General features: G+C 32.9%; 1 protein-coding gene across 4 annotated transcripts in view; it reads right to left on the bottom strand.

The window, feature by feature from the left end:
- The window catches only part of LOC126749096 (rho guanine nucleotide exchange factor 17), a 344,657-nt gene that overhangs the window by 115,115 nt on the left and 216,416 nt on the right, over positions 1–13,126 (bottom strand). For all 4 annotated transcript variants that reach the window (XM_050458724.1, XM_050458723.1, XM_050458727.1 and 1 more), the window contains 2 exons: positions 12,770–12,844; positions 12,604–12,708 (listed from right to left, as the gene is read on the bottom strand). In XM_050458724.1, the coding sequence (XP_050314681.1) occupies positions 12,604–12,708; positions 12,770–12,844 (180 nt within the window). The remainder of the gene's footprint in view (positions 1–12,603; positions 12,709–12,769; positions 12,845–13,126) is intronic.

The following is a 13,126-nucleotide window of genomic DNA, read 5'->3' as shown; positions in this document are numbered from 1 at the left end:
GTTGTTTTGTCTATTTTGGCTAGTGATAAATTTTCAAAAATTTGAGTATTTCAATAATAAGTAAAAAGTGTGTTATTTTGTGATACAACATGTTTAGTTCCCGTACTAGTAAGATTTTTAATCTACAAAAAGAACAAAAAGAACAAGAGGGCAAGGAAAGAGATAAGTTATTCTTTAGAATTTTTTAAAATAAAAATTAATAATATATTTTATGTTGTTTTAATGAAATAGGAACGGACAAAGTACTAGACTCCTCTGAAACAAATGAAAAAGTAAGTGATACTATTATAAATCAAATTATATGTACTAGTAAGGAAATAACAATAATAAGAGACAGGTAATTAACCAAGGAGTGTGAATCTATTAACAAAGCTATTACAGGGAGGAAGAGAATTTATTGACTCAAACGTTTCATGGTAAGAAAATTACATGTTTTGATGATTGTTTTTGATTGATAAATAATTGCTGTTTTATTTTTTATTTTAGATGTTCGCCGATTGGAAATAAACCGTTCCGGTGGTTATGATCCCAAAGATGACCAGTCGGAGGATGACGATGACTCTGTTGGCGACCCCAATTACGAAGCTTTAAGTGATGAAACTTCTAGCTCAGATTATAAACCAACATTTTCAAAACATGTCGTTGCTGATAGCGATCATATCGTTGTTGATAGTGATTTAACAGAAACCACATTAGAAAAAGGAATAACAATGAACAATATTACAACTATAAGGGGAGAGCAATTAGACCAAAAGTATTTATAAATTACGATTATAATTGCACTTTAAAATGTGCCGAACATGTACCGGTCGAGATACGAAAGTTAGAGTTTGAAAGATTCTGGTCATTAGGGTCATATAATTGCCAGGTAAATTTTATCGCAGTGGGAGTACAGCAGCTTTGAAAAAACGTGTTTATGGTAGAAATCCAGAAAAAAGAAAATTCTCCAGGACCTATAAAATACAAAACAAAGTGGTATGCCGTGAAATGTTTATTAGAACGTTTAACATTACAACATTTAGAGTTAATACCGCCCTTAAGAAATTTAGAGGTGAAATTTCTTTAACTGACCAAAGAGGTGTTAAACAAGGAGGCCAAAATAAACTTTCAGAGGCGAAAATTCAGGAGGTGGTTGAACAAATTAAAAAAATTCCGAAATATAAATCTCACTGTTGCAGAGCACAAACAAGCGCTGAATTTTTGCCCCCGGAAATGACAATACAGAAAATGTACGAGATGTATAGCCAAGAAACTGAAAAATCTGTAAGCATGCCATCCTATAAAAAAATATTTTACCAACAATTTAATTTAAAATTCAAGACACTCAAAAAAGATACCTGTAATAGGTGTGATAGATTGAAGATACAAATTGATAACGAAATAGACCCGAAAAAAAAGAAAGCTTTCAAAAAGATTATACCAATCACCTAAAAGACGCAGAAAATTCTCAATATTTAAGAAGATGTGACTTTCAGTTGGCTAAAGAAAATGAAAAATATGAGTGCCTTACATTTGATTTAGAAAAAACATTACCTTTACCAAGAATACCGACAAACATTGTTTTCTATAAAAGGCAGCTCTGGGTATACAACTGTTGTATTCATAACAGAAAGCACGATCAGGGATTCTGTTACATTTGGGCTGAAGGCGTTGCAGGAAGAGGGGCTCAAGAGGTAAATTCCTGCCTTCTTAAACACATAAATGCTCATATAGAAAAAATCGTCCAACATCTTATTCTCTGGAGTGATTCATGCGGTGGACAAAACCGCAATATTAAACTAACTCTTATGTTAAAAGCTATCTTACATGAATCATCTACTTTGACTGATATTACTTTAAAATTTTTATGTTCAGGCCACAGTTTTTTACCCAATGACTCTGATTTTGCTCAAATTGAGTCGGCATTAAAAAACCAGCAAAGATTGTATCTGCCCTCCGAATATGTAAAGGTAATGAAACAATGTCGAAAACAAAACCTTTTGTGGTAACGGAAATAAGGAAAAACGGAATAGTGGAAATACGGAGTGTCAATATGATTGAAAAAAAATCGTCAACAGAAAAACAAGCATCGACGGACAAAAAATAAACTGATTAAAAATAAGATCGATTATATTAAAAAAAAGATGAACCATTTCTGCTTACTGTTCAGCATGATTTATTTGAAGCACCTGTACACAAGATTGATATTAAAAAGAAAGAAGGAAGGAATAGCACGAAAATAAAAATAGAAGACTTTTTTTTTTAATGAGTACGCTATGGCCCAATGGTAAGATGATCACTGCAAAAAAACTTGCAAATATTAACGAAATGATGCATCTTATCCCATCAGATTGCCAAGATTTCTACAAAAATACAAGGAGATGACAACATTGAAGAAGATATCGACGGATATAACATAGCTAGTCTTGATTTTGAACTTGAAGATATTTATTGATTTTTTTTATCAATAAATGATTTTTCGTTTGATAAGATATTTTGAATTTTATTAGTATTTTAATAATACATAATAATGCAGAAAGCAACCAACCCCAAAAAAAATGGCTGTATTTTTCAAAATATTGAACAAAATATATTTCTCTTAGTTTCACTTTGTTAAAAATGGGATATTTTGCCGAATAAAAATTTAAAAAATAATTTTTGAATTATACTGTAATGTATCCTATAAAATTACTGTTAAAAAAATGAATAATATTGATTTACTCAAAACTCTACTTTTGAGGGTTGGAAGTTTTCTGCATAACTACGTCCATTTAAAAGTCGAAATAGTAATTAACAATGAATAAGACTGTTTTTTTAAGATATAAAAACTAGAATCATAATACGTTCTATACCGGGTGGTGCGTCGCCGAGCGGAACATAGAAAATCCCATGTAAATTTTATACAATAATTTTATACAAGAAATGTTTTTATTTTCGTTTTATCAATCTCACAACCATACATTCAAAGTAAGACACGTTAACATTAATTTTTTATCTAAACTTTTATTTAATATAACGATGAAGTTAAACTAATAACAATTATTGTTATCGATTGTTAAAAAAATAATTTTATCATACTTAAAATTTAGTTAAACCAATAGCAGTATCTAAAATATTTTTAATTTATTTTCCCATCAAGCCTATCTGGTCCATTTCAACCGTTAAACCTATTGTTAGTAAATTCGAGTCCACAGACCTTGCAGACATTGCAAAAAATTATTGTAAATGTTTAACTCAGAAGATCGAAAACAGATCCGAAAAAGGAGAGAACAGAACAGAATATTTTACTAAGTGTGGAAAAATAAAATAAAATACAATAACTTTTTTTTAAAGAGAATTATATTATCAATAAAAAAATAAATTATATAATCAATAGAGAATTACATAAAAACATCAATTGATCAAATGTTCAAACAACCCCCCATTAACAGCTAAAGAATACCCTAACCTATCATAAAATTCATTTCTAACGTTACTAAGTTGATATTGGGAAATTTTATTACATTCTAAGGAAATAGCGTTTTGTAGCTGGTTTAGATTCTCAAATTTTACACTTTTATAAATGACACTTTTTAAAAGACCCCACAAAAAGAAGTCATTTGGTGAAAGATCAGGTGATCTGGCTGGCCAAAGTATGCTGTACCGTGTACCAATAATATTGCCGTTAAAAGCATTTTCCAAGCACTCTTCAACCATATGGGCATTCTGGGCCGGGCAACCATCCATTTGGTACCAGATCATTTGTTCTTCCTGAACAACTTCTTCCAAGGCGGGTCCAATTTGGTTTTGAAATAAGTCCAAATAGGTTTTAGCTGTTGGGTTATAGTCCATAAAAAAGGGTCCAATGATATGGTGTCCGATAATTCCCACGAATACATTTGTTTTTTGGGGATATTGTGTCCGAGTATGAACTAAGCGATGTTCATTTTCTTGACTCCAATATCGGCAATCCTGAACATTTGGTTCATTGTTGAGGGTAAATGTACTTTTATCGGTAAAACAAATATTTCTTTAAAAAATTCCTGACATTATCTGCTCTTTCCATCATTTCAAAACAAAATGCCATTCTTCGCTCTTCATCTTCTTCCTGCAGCTCTTGATGTTTTTCGAATTTATACAAATAATATTTGTGTTTTTTTTAAAGTGCGCCATACCGTTGTATTATGTTTATTTACCTCTTGCCCAAGAACCCTCGTACTAACCATCTTGTTTTCCTCCACACTCAGTAGAATATTAAGATCTTTGTTCTCTCTTTCTTCGGCTCTATTTTCGATATCCTGAGTTGAACATTTACAATTATTCATTACGGTACCTTTGGACTCCAACTTATTGACAATACGTTTAATAGTTGAAAACATTTCAGATACTGCTTTTAAACTGTTTCCCGCATAATGCCACTTAATTATGGCTATTTTTTCGTCGATTGAATAATTCATACTTGTTTTCAAATATCGTCTGTCACTGATTTATTGACACTTTTCCTCACGTCAGTGACAATATTCATTTTACTGGTGCCCGTTTGGCTTTACCTGAACCGAAAATTTGCTAATTTTGCAATTACATTTAACTAAATAATTCAAGATTAGTTTATTAAAATGTTGCACAAGGGTTTGCCAGATTGGTTTCTTCAAAAAGTTATCTTACATTTTTTCTGTAAAATGTACAGGGAAGCCAATAATTGACCCCCTTAAAATTTACATGGGATTTCCTATGTTTCGCTCGGCAACGTACCACCCGGTATATCCCTTGGGGGCTTATTTCAAATTGCCCACGGTTAATACTTCCTCAAACCAATCATTTACATGTTTCTAAATTCGAATAGTATATACGCAAGTAAAAACTTATAGAAGAGCGGATTAAGATCTTGGTTTTTGACTAATCTTTATTTTATTGATAGACCCACTATGATTAAAGAAAAGTAGTGCTTTGAAGGTGTAAAACACACTTTCTAGAATTTGCTATTGACTAAGTAGTAGCAGCCCTGACTAGGGCATTGATGATTTATATTGGTATATCAATGAGTGATGTAAAGTTGTGTTTGCCTCTTTGCTTAAATCCGCTGTTAAATATTTTAAATTCATGTATTGTTAATGACAGATATCCCACAATTTGGAAAAGAGCCATAATCAATCCAATTTCAAAAGTTTCAAATCCCCTAGGACTAAAGGATCTCAGACCAATCAGTATTTTACCTGCTATGTCGAAAATGATTGAAAAACACATTTCCATTGAGCTTGGTCATTTTGCAGAAGTCCATAAAATTCTTCCAGAATGCCAGTCAGGATTTCGCTTGAGGTACAGCACTAGTACTTGTCTTACAAAAATATTAAATGATGTTCGCTCCAGTGAGGAACAGAAATCTGGCACCTGCATGGCTCTACTCGACTTTAGTAAGGCTTTTGACACGGTAAATCAAGACTTGTTACTAGCGAAATTGCACTATTTTGGCCTCTCAGCGAACACTGTACAACTTTTTAAACATTATTTTAAAAGTCGAGAGTGTCAAGTGGTCATTCCCGGAGGGGCGGGCATCACGAGGTACTCAGAGTTTCAGGCAATCTCTTGCGGGGTGCCACAAGGCTCAGTCATTTCACCTTTATTATTCTCAATTTAAGTTGCGGATATGTATAAGGTAGTCAAACATGCCACTTTACAACAATATGCTGACGATTCGCAAATCTATATACCAATAAATAAGGAAAATATTGAAACGACACAAAACTCCCTCATATCCGATCTAAAAAGCATTGAAACCTTCGCAAGAGACCACAATATTAAATTAAATTTCGCGAAAACGCAAGTTATAGTGCTAGGAAGTAAAAACATCAGAAGAGATGTTGAACATAATTTAGATATTAGCATTTCCGGTAATAAAATTCCAGTTGTTAACCAAGCAAAAAATCTCGGTATTATTATAGATAATACCCTTTTTTTGAGCCTCATATTAAAATAAAATTAAAAGCTGCCTATTTGCGTCCTAAAAATCTACATAAGCTAAAAAAATATATTCCCTCTAGGCAAAAGTATCTGTTGTGTGACACTTTAGTTCTGTCTCTTTTTGATTATGGTGACACTGTATACAATAATTATTTGCTGTCACACTTAAAAAGAATGATACAAAAGGTACAAAATACCTGTCTAAGACTTTCTTTTAATATAAATTTTAGAGAACACATTACACCACATATGAATAGAGTAAATATATATATATATAAAAGAGATTGTCCTGACTGACTCATCATCGCAGAGCCCAAACCACAGAATAAACGATCTCACAGAAGCGAAGGCTTGCGTCGGCTCCTTTGATATCCGTGAACCAGTTTTTTATAAGCCCAACTGACAGATGCACCCGGCGCAAATACACTGAGATATCTCGTAAAGTTGTAGTAAACGCATACACCGAACGAAGGGCTTTTATTTTTAAAATCAAAATGGTTATATTCATATAATACGGGAGCAAACTACAAAATTTAGTTACATTTCAAATAGGATTTTTTTTTGTTAAGGCTTATATTGGTCCTTGTTTTTAGAATAATTATAATAATTATTATTTTTATAAAAATTGTTATTTGACAGTTTTGATACACGATAGAGGTGTAGGTTAGTATACTTTTAATTTGTTTTGGAATGGAATTTTTGTGTTTTTTTTGTGGAAAGTTGTTTTATGATAATGGTAAATAATATTTGCCTTTAGTAAGGCACTAGCTGAGAAAAAGTCTGCTATTTGTGTGATGTTAATATGTTAACAATATACATGTACATATGTACATAGGTGGGCATTTTTAAATTAAATTTTAGCTGGAAGGTTTATACGCAGGTATGTTTTCTCGTATGTTTTAAACACAACACATTTAAGAGTAGGTATCATCGGCTTTTATATATTTATACATAAAAAGATATATGTATGTATTATTATATACATATGTAGGTACCACACATACGTTCATTTTTTTTTAAAGGTATTATACGTTGAATAGTCGCCGTCCATTATGATAGTCTGGAACAGAATATAAGATTTTTAAGGGTTTTACTACTACTATATGCACTTGCATGGGTAAACCAGTCCATAAAAAGACAGATAATTGAAAATTAAAGTCATTATTCTTTATCACATAAAAATACTGTATACCTAAATCAACCTTAATATTTTTATCTATGTACAATGTTATGTACCTGCACGTATGTACACATACATAGATACATATGGTTTAGGTATATACATATATGTTTATTAAATTAAATAATGTTTATTCTGTATTTATTTGCATGGCACGACAAATTAATTAGGGAATATTCTGAACTTTTCAAAGCTTTTAAACAACCATAATAATAATGTAACTTTTCTGTACCTACTTTCTTTTATTATTGTTATTGCTCACCTTCTAATATCCCTAGGAAACAAAAATAAACTTTTTCCAGCAACGCTTTTGACAAAACAACCCATATACGCACAAAAAGTTGGCATTTTAGTGTTTTTTTTTAACTTTTTAGCACAACACAAATGAAAGAAAAAACAAAGTCACAGAGCACAGAGTTAAACTCCAAAACAAGGTAATGTGTAATATTTACTATAAAAAATAAAATAAAAAACGGCAAATTACAAAATATCGCAAATATACACACTAACGCTCGTACTAATACACTAATTATGACCCGATACCCCACGTGGGCGACGACAGTTGTACCCGTTAGAATGGGGGTAAATGGGAGGAGCCTGAACGAAAAACCGGTTCGGTAAAAAGGGCTAGCCTTCGCTTCTGTGAGATCGTTTATTCTGTGGCCCAAACTACAATAGCTACAAACGTGAAATTTTGCCAACGGGTTCCTTTTATAATGTAGGCACCGGATAAGAACGGATTTTTAGAAATTCCACCAATAAGGGGTAAAAAATGGGAAAATTGTTACCCGTGACCTCGAGAACTAAGGGGGCGTGGCTTCGGAGTTTGAACGGAGACTGCCCGCACCAACGAGTCGCAGGCATCAACTTAAGAAAAAAAAATTAACTGCAACAATGTTTTCTTATAATGTAGGCCCCGGATACGAACGAACTTTTTGAAATTCCACCGATAAGGGGTGTTAGCGATAGGATAAATATCGCATAGCGGCATAAAACTGATTAATAAATCAAATCAAATAAATCAAATTATGTCTACCAAAATTATATTTTGGTAGGCATAACAACAAGGCGAGTCCATGCGAGACTGATAGAACCCCGAGAGGTGACTCGACTCAGTCTTACCGCTCGCTCTGCATCTAACGAATCCTTTTTAAAATTGTTTGTGTCTTGGTTTTATAATAATTATATTATATTATTCGCGCCCCTTGACCTCAAGAAAAACGGCGTGGCAATTGTGGGTTGCATGTACTATCAATGAGGCGAGGCTTCGGATTTTATTTTTGTGTATTGTGGGTTGCATTTAGTATTATTGAAGGCCTTCTTCGACTTTTCTTTTATTTTCACGCGAGCAACGCCGCGGGCATTCAGCTAGTTTTAAATATGGAAAACCGGAGAAAACTTCATATGTATAATTTTATTTACCCCATTATAAATAATAATAAGCCTCCCTATTTAAGAAATATTTTAAGGCCTTGTAGCGCGTAACTCGGTTCAAACCAATTTATTTCCAACCCGTGTGAGTCATACCTACTATCCAACCACAAAAAAATTACTAAGTCCAGACAAGCAAATTTTATTTTAAAAGATTCAGAGATTTGGTGGCCGCCAGCTTTTAGACAGCGTAGAAGGTAGTGGGAGAAATTTTAATAAGAGCGCCACTTGATTTAAGTATTTTACACCAAACCCTGATATATTATGATGGTAATATAAGCCCCCCTTAATCAAGAAAATGATGACCTATATTTATGCTTGTGCCTAGATCCTAAAACCTGAAAATAATTTGGGAAAAATTCAAATAACAAACCATAGGTCCACCAGATTGATATAATCATCCAAGAATTTACATAGTCACTTCCATTTATATAAAAAAACTAAATTCCACTGAGATATTTAAATTTAGATAATTATTCAAAATGTAATACTGTAGTAATTTTAAATAAATAAAAAAAAAATTGATAAAAGAATTAAGAGTTACTTGAGGTATGCTTAAGGCGAGGAGTAGTTTAGTAAAAAAAACAAATCTGCACTGAACTACTGTTCAAGGAAAAAATCCAAAACGTGATCACGTTGGTGCAATAAAACCTATTAACGAACGACCAACACTATGACTAAATATGTTATTTGTACCAAATAGCCGATCCCTTACAAGGTGATCCAGGCTCAATGTCAAAATCAATTATGTCGATGCTCGACTCAAATGAAAACCCTCAGATTAATGTTAATAGACTTAGCAAGAACCTCTTAACGTTTTTGTTTTACATAAAAGAAAATAAACCCATAAAATTCAAATTAATAAATCAACCCCCAACCCAAAATCAAAGCGTTCAATAAGGGAAAAATAAAATAAAATATGCAAAAACTTGCGTGTCCTCTAATCTTTTGTGTATTTTGGCTAAGGTAGCTTAACTCGACAGCTCTGGAACCAGTCAGCTACAACCAGGGTAACGACCACATGGGCAAGTCGATTTCAGGCAAGTTCCAATCCAAAATCGCAGAGCCACAGTACCATGCTCAGTCCAGGCTGTGTTGAGGCTCACTTCAGCCGGTCTCTAACAGTGTTGGGATGACCAGAAGAAACCAGAGAATAGGAAGAGACCAGAGAATAGAGGAGAGAATGAGAAAAAGGAGAGGCCTCTAAAATAGAGGACAAAAAAAATCAGTAAAATAAACACACAATCAAATCTATGGCAATTACCAACATGTTGCTACATACCTAAGGTGGTGAGCGAGGCCTAGAGTCTCGTTTTGTGGTTAGAAAATTTCAAAATCCCATAAATGGTGTGGGAGCAGCCGACCAAATCCAAAAATATCAGGTCAATCCGAAATCGTCTCGGCTACAACTTCCCACTAGACGTTCATCAAATTAAATCCCAAAACTTGGGAGGAATATTTTTCCATTCAACCGAATTACCGGCAAGATGAACTTAAATTTTCCTTAAAACCACAAAATGTCGACTGTTCTTTCTGATAACGGGATGGCTACCGACCAGACAGTGACAGGTGACACTGACAGTGAACTTGTCACTCTCTCTCTTCGACACGATCTGACCCTGCCTCTTGGTGCAAACTACGCGGAGCCTCACTGTATCAAAATAGAAATTCCGCAATATCACAGCAAAATGATACTGCTCGGATACTAAAACATGGAAAACTAACAAAATTTTCCCAACGGGGCTACGAAATTCCAATTTTCCTCTTACGTCGCTCTGCCTGATTTATGACGCTCCGTCATCCGCCAAATGGAAACCAAACTTTAATGGGAAACAGCAACGCTGCCAAACCTCCACAACAACAAGTGTGTCAATAGTCATTACTGTCAATCACAGTCACTGTCAATCGGCTAGTAGGGTTAGAAACCAGATGTCAAGGCACGTTTATTTACTAAAACTTAACTTGAAGAATTGAAGGGAAATATAGCAAGCAAAACTGGGGAGGCCAATTTCAAATCAATTAGGATACCTTGCCCAACATGATTCCGCTATAGAAAAAAGTATTTGTAAGTTTTCCTACACTAACGGATCACCATCTAAAAGGTCTTATTTACTCCACTCATAGCGCAATCTGTGGCACAACAGGACCCTCTAGAAGTCCCTCCATACCCCAGACATATACCGGCCTCATAGAAACTCTTGACAAATAAATCAAAGGTCAGAAAGTTCCCAACACCAGGTACATGAATAGGGACTAAGGAAACATAATACAACTAACTCCACCGAGATTTGCTGACAGGATAGGGTAGGTAAATACATTCCTAAAAATAATCAAATCCCAAAAGCCTAAAAAAAATAAATTGCATTGCTATCAAACCCGAAATTCCATTTACAAAAACTGTAAATCACACAACCCTTTCAAGCCGATACCAAAAACTATAAACTTTTGCCCGAATTTATATGAAATCCCATGTTACATGCTTAGGGCAAAATCTGTATGTAACAGCCTGCCAGTCATATTTGCAACACTAGGTTTAATCACAAATTTGTAATCCCTCAGCATCATACGGCATCATTTCAACGCTCATTCTCTTTTGTTGCTGCGCACTTGTGGAACCAACTGCCGGAACAGATCAAAACACGTAGCAAGAAGGGTTTCTCAAAGCATGTCAGATTAAAGTTACTCTATGAACAGGGTTCTCAAGCTTAGGAAATCAAACATGTCATTATTAATATAACATACTGACTTCAGCGTCATATCATATTATATTATAATTTTTTTTTCTCGCTTTTCCCGCGGCCAGGCTGCCCTTACTGTCGCCCCTCGCTTCTGCCTCCCTAATTGCTAATTTTTTGCTTTTTTTTTAACATAACTTAACATTATATTCCTTGTAGCCGTTTTAAATTCTTTCATAGACTAAATACTAATGATTGCTTGCATCTTCCATGCATTGATTCTTTTTTTTTAGTTTAGTTTTTATAAGGATTTTTTTTTTATATGGAATTATTTAGAAATATTTAGCTGTTTTGTTTCATGTATAGGATAGTTCACACATGCTTTCCTTAATATAAGGAGCATGTGAAGCGGTTTTTTTATAATCGATGAACTGTCCTTTTTGTCATACTTTTTTTTTCTTATTTTGACAAATAAACGATTTGTATTTCTATTCAGGATAAAAGCCTGAATAGTAGGACTGCTTTAGTATTTCTGCATGTTCAATGGAAAGGGATACATTAAAAAAGTAATAGAGCGGTTTACTGTACCGTAAATCCAAGGAATGGAAAATGGTACATTCAAACAAGTCAACGCTCGGCCCGAGGTTAAGTCAGCTAGGGGTGTCTTTCCTTATATGTTAATCAACTTTTACCACAGCAGGTAGGATGAAGTTATTGGGTCAGTGCATAAAACATTTTAAGAGCATAAAACCTAACCTGATAATATATCGTTTAAACGGATTCACGCTTTATTATATTTAGTCAAGAAAGAATTCAAATATTAATATAAAAGCCGATAAAAATCTAATCTCTTATTATTGTTTATATAACAAAGATTTTATTTAGTTATAGAGAAACAAAAAGTCCTTACGTTATGGTAAAAATTAAAAAAACAAGAAAGTTTGCAGGAAAAGTTAAATAACATAAAGCAGAACAGCCAATAAGTAAAAACCCGTTTCGACAAGTACTTTCCTTATTTTTTCTGCATCCAGACTTACGGAATATCCTGACTTAACTTATTCTTCCATAGTTAATATGCGCTATTAAAATGTTTTTTTCTATTTTTATTAATGTTCTTCATATTTTTGCGACATAAACTTTAATTTATTCGCTGCAATAAAGCTTATTTCAAACTGTTTGCAGATTGAAAATAAATTTATTTTTGTTTAATTTAAAATTATGTTTATAATACATTTCACCAAGATTACCAGATAAGTTAATTAATAGATGGGCTCTTTCCCTCTACCTTAATGTACAGTTTTTAATATAAAAAGCATATCATTGTACACGGTATCTTAAACATAAATTAAAAGGAGTTATTTGAATTAAAAATATCATTAATCAAGTTTGAAGATGACTTACCATTTCTAAAAACAGGTCTCCTATAGTGGCTCTAGTTTCACATGTTTCGAGTCTGGCTTTTAATTTTATTAGAAAAGTCTTATGATGATTCAGCAAAAAGGGAATCTTAAAATTAAAATATGGTTAATATACTACCTTTAATGAATTAATGAACTTGTATCTTTACCTGGGCAAATATGTCTTCAACTAGACCTTGCTCCATTAAAGTGCTTTCAGTCTTTTTTAGGGGTTCCCAATAATTCTAAAAAAAAAGAATTAAGATTTAATAAGACGCTTATTAAAAGATTTATTATTTACAAATCTCAGAAGACTTAATATATTGGTAGTCTGTACTTTTTAGTTTTTTTTTCAAGTAATGTGTTGTACATATTTTAGTATTTAAAATATATTATTTCAATCACTTTATTAATGATTAATTTAGGGATAGGTTTTAACATTATGCTTTCGAGATTGAAACAGATATACCTTTAAAAGAACCTCTTATTATATTTAATGCAAATTAAGTATAAAATACAGAATTTGA

The sequence above is a fragment of the Anthonomus grandis genome, chromosome 22 (assembly GCF_022605725.1).
Source record: "Anthonomus grandis grandis chromosome 22, icAntGran1.3, whole genome shotgun sequence".
Taxonomy (NCBI): domain Eukaryota; kingdom Metazoa; phylum Arthropoda; class Insecta; order Coleoptera; family Curculionidae; genus Anthonomus; species Anthonomus grandis.
The sequence above is the reverse complement of the archived record's forward strand: the minus strand, read 5'-3'. Positions and strand labels throughout refer to the sequence as shown.